The sequence below is a fragment of the Peromyscus californicus genome, unplaced genomic scaffold (assembly GCF_007827085.1).
Source record: "Peromyscus californicus insignis strain IS unplaced genomic scaffold, ASM782708v3 Scaffold_4__1_contigs__length_199733344, whole genome shotgun sequence".
NCBI classification, from domain to species: Eukaryota; Metazoa; Chordata; class Mammalia; order Rodentia; family Cricetidae; genus Peromyscus; species Peromyscus californicus.
Window position 1 is genome coordinate 69,595,507 of NW_026294562.1, and position 12,089 is coordinate 69,607,595.

Below are 12,089 nucleotides of genomic sequence, written 5' to 3' on the forward strand. Positions count from 1 at the left end.
GGGTGTAGGGCTTTGTAGGCCACAGAAGGGCTCGGATGTTATCCCCAGTGCAATGCACAGTAATTGGTGTTTTAAGCAAGAGGAAGGCCTCTCTATGCTATAAAGATCTCTGTATAGCTGCTAAGTGGAGAAAGGACAGGAAGGGCAACAGTGAGGCCAGAGACTCTCGGAGATGACTCCAGACTTAGACTAAAGGCACCTCATGGTATTCAAGGTCACAGCTCACACGAGTGGATTCAGTATTACTGAGGTTAAGAGGCAACGACGCTCTGCTGTTGCTTACCCAAAGCTCTCTCCAAGCATATGATCTGATCCCCCTCGTGATGGCCTCGTACTAGAGAAGGAACACTGGGAAGTGCAGTGAGACTGACTGAACTAAAACCAGTGTTGTTATCTACAGAGGCAGAACAAGGTACCAGGTCTTCAAATGAAATACCAGGTCTACACGTATCCTCCTAATGTCTGCCAGTCCCCTGCTCTCATATTATTGTTTGTTTTGAATGAACAGATTTATGCAGCTGGTGCCACAGTACTATTTCAGTAACCTGCCTCCTAGTGAAAGCAAGGACATCCTACAGCAAGCCTCATGCCACCTACCCACCACAGCTGTGAAAAAGGACCAGGATGTGTGTGAGAAGTGCCCCGATGCTACTGAGCAGAGATGCATGATCCAGTGACCTCTCCAAGACAGAGTGCAATAAGGACACCAAGGGGAGACTGGCAGTGGGCTGCTGGAGCCAGGACAGTCCTGGACATTAACACTTCAAGTATGATTTTAAAATAAAAAAATAGTTTTTATTAAGTTCTTAAAATTACTATTCCATCGTTTTCTTATTGGAAGTTTTTAACCAATCATTTATAATTTGACCAAAATTTAAATAAGAAATGTAAATGTGTCACGGACACATGGAACAGAACCCTACTTTTTGTAGAGGACTTGAATCTGAATAAAATAATGAGTTTTTCAGTATCTCTCCAGTGGGTTTCTTGGTAATTATACATAAACAAGTCCATCACTGTCCGGGGGAAATGGACTAGACAGATAGATGGTCTTTCAGTTTTTCCATGATTTCATCCATCTTGTCATCTGGGATTAACATCACAGTTCGCAAGGGCTTCATTGGCACATCATCAAAGGACCATCTGCCTCCCAGACAAGTGTCGCTCTCCTCCTGCACCGAGTAGCTGAACTTGAGGACTGCCTTCTGCAGCAAAAGAGACAAGGCAAATGTAGCAACTCAAAGGCAGAGCTCACTTAACCCACAATAAAGCATACTGTCTGGTATACGTGCAAATAAGAAAACCAGTGGAAGGAAGCAACACTCTGAATAAAGTTAAGTTCCAATGGACACTTGGGGGGAAATTATGAAATTTGTTTCGGGTTTCAACCCACAGGAGGATCACGGATTAAGGTGTGCCATTTCCAAGGCAGGAGCAGGCAGTCAAGTGATAGAGGTGATACTGTTTCTATTTCAAAGTCACTTTCATGATCACTTGATTGTTAAGATAATACTGTGACAGGTAAGTGAAACTTAGAACTGTCCTCAAAAGCTGACCTTCATATGCCTGGCAGTTTCTTTAGCTTGGGGACACTGTGTCAGTATGGTGCTTGCATAGCCAGAGCATGCTGAAATCCCATAGACTTCTTTGAAATTGTCTCCATTTGTAAAAATACATTTTTGCTGGCTTTTTTCCTGCATGTGGTACATGCATGTAAGCATGTGGATATGTGTCTGAGTAGAGGCCAAAAGAAGACATCGGGTGTCCTTATAGGTTGACTGTACTGTCTTGAGACAGAGTGCACCACTGAGCAGGAAGCTGACCAGTGAGCTCTCAGGATTCTCCTGTCTCTGTGCATGTCTCGTTTTTTCATGTGGATGTTAGGGATTCTAACCCAGGTCCTTGCACTTGCATACCACTGACTCTCCCTAACCCCATTTTGCTATCTACTTCTTATAAAACAAAGGCATAGCTGAATTTCTACTGCTTCAGTAAGTGGGGATGGCCCAAAGGGTCAGTATCCTAGCCCAAAGGGTCAGTATCCTAGCTTTGTATGTCTGATCACTAGAAAACACCTACACAATGGATGCAGAGGTGTCCCAACACCCCTGGGAGGCAGACAAGGCTTCTCAGCACAGCATCTGCAATGAGACCTACCTCATTGCACCTTAAAGTCTCAGCAAGGTGGAAGATGACCTCCACAAGCATGCCATGGCACATAGGCATCTGCACATACATACATATATACATTTTAAAATTGTGTTATCATCCAATTAAGGAAAATGTTACCCCTAAGAGATAAAATTTCAAGATTTCCATAGAGGGCCATGTAAGAAAGAATAGAGGAATACTGTCTGGGATTTGGCTGCCCATCACAGTATGAGCCACCAATATAGAAAGTGCTAGAGATCCACCAGCAGGATGATATCCAGATCTAAGGGCACAGAACAGCTGTGATCACCTTCACTCATCCACATTTGCACATGGGCAACTTCTTAGAACTAAACAGGCAAATGTGGCTTGAACATCACACTGTAAAAACACTCTAAGTGCCTACCACCTCACCCTCACCACCTACACAGTGTAATGGGAAGCCTTTGTGTGTGCACCATGTACCGGACAGTGGGTCAGCCGATAGCCAGGGACCACAGAGAAAAGCAGGTCTTTGGCATAAATCCTGTGGATAAGTCTTATTTTCAAGGAAATTCTACTGACAGCTAACAGAGAGATGAAGCAAGCCATCCTTACCTCATAGAAAAACTCTTCCTCTGCATTTGCGAACATCAAGGCTTCCTGCTGAAGGCCGTCCCGCCTCTTTTTGGAACCGGATTTCCCTGCTTCCACAAATGTCTTACTAATCAGCAGATAGAAGTGGCACTTTCCGCATGGCTTATTGGCTCTTTGTGCCTCAGCTAGTTCTTTCCTACAAGCATCCACACACATACTGGTTACTGCTGGGTTAAATCTGTTTAGAGCCCAAAGGAAACCGACACAGCACCCTCTCGGGGCTCTGCTGAACACAGGCTGGACATTCCTCTCACTTATGCTACTGGCTATACTGAAGCATGTGATGACACTGGGTTTTGCAGTAAACAGTGAAGAACCTGAGTTCAGAAAGACACATACCCACAACAGCTGATCTCAGATTCCCTCAATATCACTGTTTTGTGCAAATTTAAAACAATCAACATTTAATTGCAAAATTCAAATGCACACAGGCACAGCAGATGGCACTAGAGCATGTGACTACATACACAAGCTGCATCACCAGTCTGGGGCTGACTTCTGACACTGCAGGAACTGCACAGCTATGGATACCCTAAATTCTAGAATCATCAGTGAAATGGCAATGGAATTTTTCTCCTTCCAAAACTGACTGACTGCCTTTAAACCAAACTAATAAATTCAGAACAGTCTACTTTAGCTCCAACACAAAATCAGCAGAAAGCAGATCAAGCCCCTGTGAGACCAAATAAGCAGGAGCCCCAGCTGCTTACAGAAACCAAAGATACATAAAACCATTTAGGATACAGGAGCAGTCTGAGCTGCAGCTGAGGGTGAAAGGGAGCATGGGGCATATGGACACGGGGAGAAGGTGCTCCGTGAGGGAGACCATACCAGAGCTAGGGTACTCTGTCTCCACTTTAACTGGGAGTCAAAGCACAGACGTATGGTCCTTAGTTCACTTAGTTGTCTCAATGTTGTTGTTCTCCTGCATTAAGGAACAACAAAAGACCAGGAAGGAGAGCCAGTGAAGGATGTGGTTTCATTAGTCAAAACAGAAGGTAGGCGCTTGATTCTGGTTTTGTTAGTATTCAATGTTTTGTTGAAATTACAGAAATCTGTGTATGTGGAAACTGTCAGTCAAATGTAAAAGGTCTTGAAAATTCAACTTTTCTACCATCTGAATTTTTGAAAATATCACAATTACTACCATCAATCATCAAAACTGTTCAAGGGGCTGAATGCTAGAAATGAGTGCCCCTCGTATACTATTCCACTCCCCTCACTCGGAATCTGCACAACCCAGGCTGGACATTTTGTACCAACCTACACATGCTTCACACAAGTTACACTTCTGAATCTACTTGGGTCAAAACTGACTGAAGGCAGCAGTGTCCAGAGTCTCTTACTGAAGCTGCTGGTGCATCGGCAGAGCAATCTGTGGAGGGACGTTAATGAATCGTTCACTTAGCAGAAAGCCCACAGGCTTGCTGGTGTCACTCAAAAGCTTGTCCAGCTGTTCAACCATGCTCTTCGCACAGTTCTTCTCACAGAAGCTTAGGACCAACTCTTTAATTTGTTCAGCACACTGCGTACCCTAGAAAGTAAAGAGAAGGCTTCTTTTCACCTCACAAGTAGAGGGGTTCCTCCCATTGCCTTTAAACCCTGATGTTTCCTGCTGGAGAATTCCCCAAAAGTAACTACACCTAATTACCATCCCATGATTGGTGGTAAATCAAGTTTACAATTAACACTCACACACTGGAATAGCAATTCTACTCCATCTCACAGAAACAGTTGGAAATTAACTGGAACAGTCCTTTGGAAACTGAAGATTGACTGTGGGCTGCACCTTTTTCGGAGAATAAAGAGCTGGCATAGTTTTTATTAGAACTCATTATTGAGTCAATAAAGAGAGATGATAGAACACAAGTACATGCTAAGGGCCCACCCAAAACTTTGGAAGCTGCTGAACAAGGCCTCTGTATCTAAACTATACTAGGAGCAAAGAGACCAGCTGCAGAGACCCTGCAAACAGATCCTGTATCAGCACCAACATCTCAACCCCAGCCACTAAAATGCTTGGTGACTGTGCCAGCAGGAGCAATCAGCTTTAAGCTGGATACAAGTGATTCCAAACAAAACACTGCCACGCTGAAAAAGGAGCAGAGAAATAAATAGCACAAACCCTAATAGTTAATATTATATTCTCACATAGAAGACTCCATCTTGACCACAGATTCAAGGCTTCAAATACACCCAGGGAAACTAACCTTTCTTTCCGTTAAATTGAAAAGGCTTATGAAGCCGAAGATCTCATCTTCATCCATTTCATCACCGCTGTCTTCTGAAACATCCGTTTGCTGTTTTACAAGAGTGCTTGAATTTTACATTATTTGGTTGGGAAGAAGTATAACACTAATTTTTCACTTTTCAAAACCAAAGCTTATTTTTCTTCTGTCTGCTCCCAAAGCACTGCGTCCTGAAAGCCATGTGGCAGCATTCATATCACTTTACCTCCTGACTGACCTGTTCCTCCTTCACATTCTGGGTGACCTCATCCTGCTTTCTCTATACAAGATTCTTGGGGTTTCTTTTCTTTTCCTTTTTTTTTGTTTTTTTTTTCAAGACAAGGTTTCTTTGTGTAGCCCTGGCTGTCCTGGAACTTGCTTGATAGAACAGGCTGGCCTCAAACTCACAGAGATCTGCTTGCCTCTGTCTGCCATGTGCTGGGATTAAAGGCGTGCGCCACCACTGCCCAGCTGGCAAGATGTCTTAAATTAATCGAAACTCAATGACACAAATGGAGAATGAGAAGGTAATTCATGAGCCAGCCCTGGTCCTCCACTATCTATATCCGACAATTTCCCTGTACTTCAGAAGACCCTCAGCAACTGTGCCAAGACTCATGTGATAATGCCCCTACTCCAGAGCCTGCTCAGCACATAGAACACAAAGCAAGAGGAACTGAGATGAATCTGACCTCTGTCCAAATGGCAGGTCCACAACCCAAACAGATGCCTGTGATAATTCTAAGCGGTGGAGTTATTTGTAATACAGCAAGAGGAAACCAAAAGAGCCCCAGCTGACAAGTAGCAGAGCCAGGTCCATGCCGGCTCCTCATTTCCTTCGGCTCTCTAACCCCACTAGATAATTCCTTCCTTAAATACTCCTTCCTGGCTTCTATGAACCCGGGCACTGCTTTCCCCTTCCTGCTGCAGCCATTCCTATCAGTTCCTCTAATGTCTCTGCCACTGATTTGGCTCAGACAAGCACAGCTGGCATAACCAGGGTGTCTGTCCTCTGCCTTCTCTTGGCAATCCCAATCACATCTGATTTCAGTGACTGACATCCGCTGAAAACTCAAGGCTCCAGCTGCTGCTCAGTACCTCACATACACATCCCGGCACCCCAAACTCAAAGTGTACAAATCCCATGATGGCGTTCATCCTCTCAACCTATCTTCTATGTCTGCTAACCTCCTTGCTCTAGCAGAAATTTGGGAGTCATCCTTGACTATTTCCTGTTACTCAGAACCGAGTACACTAAGCCATATCATATTTCACCTCCCAAGTATCTTCGAAGTCAGGCCTCTTCTCCCCTCCCTACACTGTGCCTAGACTCCTGCACATTAGCATCCTGGACCGCTGCAGGCCTCTGAGCAGGCCTCCCAGTTTCTCTTTCAGTCGGAGCTGAAGAGGACAAAGAACCCACAGTGCCAATCACCCGCTTACCTTAATCACACTCCCAATGTGGTTCTGTTGAATCAAGAGATCCGTTAGCTCTCCAGTGTTCACAGGAGCTTTTAGGAAAAGCTTAAAGGAGAAAAAGAAATATTTTAAATAAAGATCAAGGCAAAGTTTCTAGTAACACTTTGATTCTGGTATCTAAACCACAACAATAAAATGTAATGACCTGATCAAGATGGCTGAGAAAAGTAACACCAGGAGGAAAACAACAATCCAGAGGTGAAGAAATTTCAGAAAAGACACAGCCAGTAGCATTTAGCAAACAGGGATGGGAAGAGGATGAACACAGGTCATGATATTTGAGGTAAAGGCAGAGTACAGGCAGCAATGTGGACTGTGCGGCACCAGCAGGTGCAGTTACGTGGCTGTTATATATAAGGACTGACGCTCTGTTTCTGAACTGCTGATGCTATCTAGGGAGGCTGGCCTCGGGCCCTTATTGCCCTGCCTTCCCTGCCACAGTGGACAGCATCCCCTCTGAACTGTAAGCCAAACTCTTCCTCCTTTATTTAAAAAAAAAAAAGTTTTGTTTTCCCCCCACCAAGTTTGGATGTGGATTATAAGGAAGAGACTAGTATCTCAGGCAGTGAGCACATAAAAAGGAAAGCATTCCAGGACACGGCAAACTTAAACACAGTAACCAGGGGCGGGGCCAAGAGAAGAGGCACAAAGAGCCAGTCACCCCTGAAAAGGAGAGACTCCTTCAGCAAAGTGCAGAAGACAGGCATGGGGATTCTGGAAAGACCATACCTGTTGCAGTAATTTCTTAATGCCGCCATAATCATTATCTGAGATGGAATAAGCTTCAAATTCAATATTCACTTCCTGTAATAGTAGGTGAAACAGATCATCATAGATTTAGAAATGATGCAGGTAGTACTTCCATTTTGCAAATTTTTCCTTTCCCTCAGTTTCCATTCTTTTAGGTCTGCTCTCTATCTGCAGAAAATGTTTCAGGGAGTTGGGGTTGAGAAAAACATGAAATGTTAGTCTAACGTGGTGGTGCAAAGCAGAACTTGGGAGACATAGGAAGGAAAATCAATAATCTGAGGCAAGCCTATGCTACATAGCAAGACGTTGTTTCATAACAGTGAAGGGAGAGTGAGGAATGTTACCTAAACAACTATCACTGTCAGGCCTGAAACAGGCAAACCTAAAATCAGGATGGTACTACAGGCCTGCAATGCCAACTTGCCGGTTGGGGGAGGGGTGCAAGAACATCTCAATTTTGAAGTCATCCTGTTCTTCACAGGGAGACTCTTTCTCAAAGAAAAAGGGAAAAAATAGGTAAATACTTTCAGATTGCTATCTGTACATATTACAAAGCCACAAAGAAGGAATAAATGGTCATTCACCTAGCTTCAAAAGCATTCATAAAGACAAGATCACTTCAAGTCCCTGGAATTGCCCAGAGTTTAATTTACCCATTGATGTGAGGCTATACTTTGTTCACTTAGCAAATATTTACTAAGTAACAGCAGGTACCAAGCACTTGAGAGGAAATGGTGAATCCATGCCTGGTGGCACAGGCCTGTGATCCCAGCACTAAATAGGCTAAGGCAGGGAGATGGGGAATTCAAGGTAAGGGTGGGTTACAATGTGAGTTCAAGGTCAAACAAAGTGACATAGCAAGCCCATGTCTCTAGATAAATAAAAAGTAGGAGATGAAAATGGTGAGCAAAGCGGATGTGAACGACTCTGCTCTTCTGGAGCAGACACAGGCAACAGGAAGTAAGTCTAAAGTTGCAACTGTATGTGCCATTAAAAAGAGGAAGACGGGCTGGAGAGAGTGCAGCAGGTAACGGCATGCACTGCCAAGCCTGACTGCACGAGTTCAATTCCCTGGACTGAGATGGTGGAAGGAGAGAACCGGTTTCTGCAAACTGTCTTCTGATTTCCACACGTGTACTGTGGGAGGCAGACACACACACACACACACACACACACACACTCGGGGGCGCTGCTGTAAATGAACTTTGTAAAAAAGTTAATGGGGGTGATGGTGAGATAGCTCAGGGGTAAAGGCACTCACCACCAAGCCTGACAACCAGAGTTCCTTCCTCATGACCTACGTGGTAGAGTGAGAGAACCCACTCCTGCAGTTGCCCTCTGACATTTACACATGTGACTACGGCACATACACATACAAATAAATGTAATTGAAATATATACATACATACATACATACATATTTAAAAAGATATACTGTGTTGTTACAGCTTAAAACTAGGAAATCAGAAAGTCAAGAAAAGCTTGCTTTAAAAAGTGACATGAGGGGGCTGGAGAGATGGCTCAGCGGTTAAGAGCACTGGCTACTCTTCCAGAGGTCCTGAGTTCAATTCCCAGCACGCACATGGCAATTCACAATTGTCTATAGCTCCAGTTCCAGGGGAGCTGGCATGTTCACAGAGATACCCAGAGCACATTTAAAAAAGAAAAAAAAAAATGAGAACAGGGGAAGAGATTTCCTGGCACGGGGGACACCAATACAAGGCCTAAGGCAGGAGAAATTATGGTGGAGCCATGAGACTTAAAAAGGGCACATGTCTCTCAGTCCCCTAACCTCTGATAAGCAGCCAGCAACAGAATCTAAGAGGAAAAGCCAGCTAATTCACTTTGTCCTTTAAGTTAGGCTGGACCTGAACTATGCACATTCCTTCACTCCTGATACATCTTCTTAAAAAAATTTGAGATTGATTCTGATCTTCCAAGACAATTTTCATGGGCTTTTACATCAGAGAAATTAATTGTGGGTGAATAAATGTATCAGAAAACAAAAGCCTTCTTCAATTAAATAAAGGAAGAAATACTCACTAAGGATTTCAGAATGGAGACCTGCCCTAAAAGCTTTAACCATTTCCTCTCTGGGCTGGAGAGATGGCTCAGCAATTAAGAGCACTGGCTGCTCTTCCTGAGGATCCAGGTTTGATTCTCAGCCATCTACATGGATGCTCACAACCATCTGTAACTCCAGCCCTGGGGATCTGACGCCTTCTATGGCCTCTGTGGGCACAGCATGCATGTAGATGCAGGCCAAAGACACATACACATAAAGAAATTTATAGGCATAGGTGAGGGGCAAAAGCTACCCTGACTGCTAAGGTCTGAGTGAGAAACCCTTTTCCTAGCCTTAGCATCATATTCCTATTCTCCTAAAGCTACTGTCAAATAACACACACACACACAAGCTGATGGATCTCTGCCCCGCCCCCACACACCTTGTTTCTTTTTTCCTTCACATAATTATATATACACATTTCCCCTGAACTTACTGTGTGGTCCCACTTGTAAAATAGTGATAATTCCTAAGTTCATGGCACTGATATGAGAATTAAATGAATTAATACATAATGCAGAGCCTGGGGGTATATTTAGTCTCATTATTATTATTACTGTCAATTTCTAGAGGGTAAAGTCTTACAAGTTATTGAGTCAGGAGTTATATGCAATTTAAATTTTGATAAATACCCTCAAATTACCCTCCAAAGAGAGTGCACCAACACACTCCCACCAACAGAGTATGTACAAGCTTATATTGCTACACTATTATCAACGATGACATTCTTTCTGTTGCTCTGATAAACAGCATGACCAAAATCAACTTGGGAAGAAAAGGGTTTCTTTTATCTTATACTTCCAGGTAATTGTTCCTCATGGAGGGAAGTCAGGACAGGAACTAAAGGCCGGAACTGACTGAAGCAGACCACAGAAACCACTGTTTACTGGCTTGTTTATCCACCCAGGACCAGGGGTGGCATCACTCATAGTGGGCTGGACTCTTCCCCATCAATCATTAATTAAGCAAATGGCCACTGACAAGCACACAGGCCAATGTGATGGAGGCAATCCCTCCTCCCAAAGGATTTAGGACTGTTCTATAAAAGAAATAGGAAGCCAGCTGGGCCGTGGTGGCCTTTAATCCCAGCACTTGGGAGGCAGAGTCAGGCAGATCTCTGTGAGGCCAACCTGGTCTACAGAGTGAGATCCAGGACAGGCACCAAAACTACAGAGAAACCCTGTCTTGGAAAAAAGAAAGAAATAGGAAGCCATCGGAGCATTCAATGAGGGAGAGTAGGATAGGCTAACCAGATCTCTCTGGCAGTAAATAGAGTACAGATGGTAGAAGGACAAGAATGGAAAGGCAAGACAGTGAAGAACTATTATAGGAAGCTGGGAGTGTGGCTCAGTGGTAAAGTACTTGCCTAGCATGCACAGTATCCTGGTTTTGATTCTCAGCACTTCAAAAATAGTAAAATAAAATTACATGCGATTTCACCGTGGTTATCTCAGACTTAATTTCATCTAAAAAAAATAAAAAAGGAAAACCTTTATAGTAACCAGGCAAGAGATCAATGGAGTTGTGAACTAGAGTATGATAAGCTGTGCCTGGATACTGAAGGAAAAGCTAACAGAATTTACTGATGGAATGGGTGAGGGGTGAGAAAGGAAGCATAATAAAAGTTAACAGAATTGGGGAACTATTACAGAAATGATGAAGAGAGGGATAAATTACAAACCCTGCGCTGGACAGTCAAGCCTGAAGTACCTACTGAGACTGCAACTGTCTTGAATAATCATTCAATCCCTAATTATTCACCTAGAAAGAAGTGCTTAAGCCACTGAAAAGTGGGTAATAAGAAGTCTGAAGGGGGTTGGGGATTTAGCTCAGTGGTAGAGCGCTTGCCTAACAAGCGCAAGGCCCTGAGTTCGGTCCTCAGCTCCAGGAAAAAAAAAAAAAAAGTCTGAAGAAAGGACATCAGTTCTGTGAGGCCACAAAACCAAATAATCTGACCAGGTTGGCTGTCCCAGGGAGGCAGGAAATATGGTCTAGCTGAGACGTCTATAAAGAAGGGGAAACTATGCAGGATGAAGAGCATTTGAATAGTGTATAGGACAGAGCAGGTGGCCTTTAAGAAACTACAGAGGGCCAGAGTGAGCGTGCCTGCGTAGATGGTGGAGGAGAGCTGCTGCAGGGAGGGGAGAGAAGAAACTTCGCAGGTCTCTGCTGGCCTGGTAAAGCCTTGGGACCACTGAAGGTGTGTGTGAGATTGGCGGGCTTCTGGGGGAAATAACTCAGCCGGGAAGGGCTTCAGGGAGTAATGTGTAGAAAAGCCTGAGGGAAGAACCTGAGTAAAAGTGTGCCACGTCCGGTTCAGCTCCTGAACCACAGTTCCCACCGCTTCGGTTGCCAGAATGGTTTTTTTCCCCTCTCAGATCTACATCCAAAATACGGTCACGTGTGCCTCACCTCGTCCACGATCTCGTCTTCATCCTCTTCGTCGTCACTGTCTTCATCGTCTTCTTCCTCATCCTCCACCTCATCCTCTTCTTCCTCCTCGCGCTGGCCCTTTGCTCCCAGCGGCTGCTGAACCCCATTTCCCACCGCTCGCCTCTTAGCTTTGGATGCCATGTTGCCGGTCACACCGCGCCTGCGCAAGTCCCGCCCCTCTCCTTCCGGACTCTCTCTTGTCAGACTAGGGATAGACAGTACCAAGAAGTTCGCCGCGGAGTCGGCGCGACCCAGAGAGCGCCCCGGGTGAGTCCCACAGAGCTAATCTGACAGTCTTATCTCCAGCGTGGTGTCATGTTCTGACCTTCTTTTCTTCCCTCCACCCT

General features: G+C 44.5%; 2 protein-coding genes across 2 annotated transcripts in view; one reads left to right on the forward strand and one right to left on the reverse strand.

The window, feature by feature from the left end:
• The window catches only part of Dhx32 (DEAH-box helicase 32 (putative)), a 57,962-nt gene extending 56,992 nt beyond the window's left edge, over positions 1–970 (forward strand). Inside the window, exon 12 of the mRNA XM_052711871.1 lies at positions 509–970. Coding sequence (XP_052567831.1) covers positions 509–677 — 169 coding nt within the window. The 3' untranslated portion in view covers positions 678–970. The remainder of the gene's footprint in view (positions 1–508) is intronic.
• Positions 771–11,921, reverse strand: Bccip (BRCA2 and CDKN1A interacting protein). Its single transcript, XM_052711877.1, has 7 exons — positions 11,722–11,921; positions 7,224–7,298; positions 6,459–6,539; positions 4,998–5,087; positions 4,134–4,321; positions 2,749–2,923; positions 771–1,205 (listed from the first exon to the last, which is right to left on the reverse strand). The coding sequence occupies exons 1-7, from the start codon at positions 11,881–11,883 to the stop codon at positions 1,035–1,037; spliced, it is 942 nt and encodes a 313-aa protein (XP_052567837.1). The 5' UTR covers positions 11,884–11,921; the 3' UTR covers positions 771–1,034.
• Between the last annotated feature and the right edge of the window lie 168 nt (positions 11,922–12,089).

Excerpts from the sequence above, each read along its gene's own strand:
- Bccip (XM_052711877.1), bottom strand. The coding sequence starts at position 11,883 with ATGGCATCCAAAGCTAAGAGGCGAGCGGTGGGAAATGGGGTTCAGCAG. Across the intron at positions 4,322-4,997 it reads TCAATTTAACGGAAAGAAAG|GGTACGCAGTGTGCTGAACA; the intron begins GTTAGTTTCCCT and ends TTTACTTTCTAG. Across the intron at positions 1,206-2,748 it reads AGGAAGAGTTTTTCTATGAG|AAGGCAGTCCTCAAGTTCAG; the intron begins GTAAGGATGGCT and ends CTTTTGCTGCAG.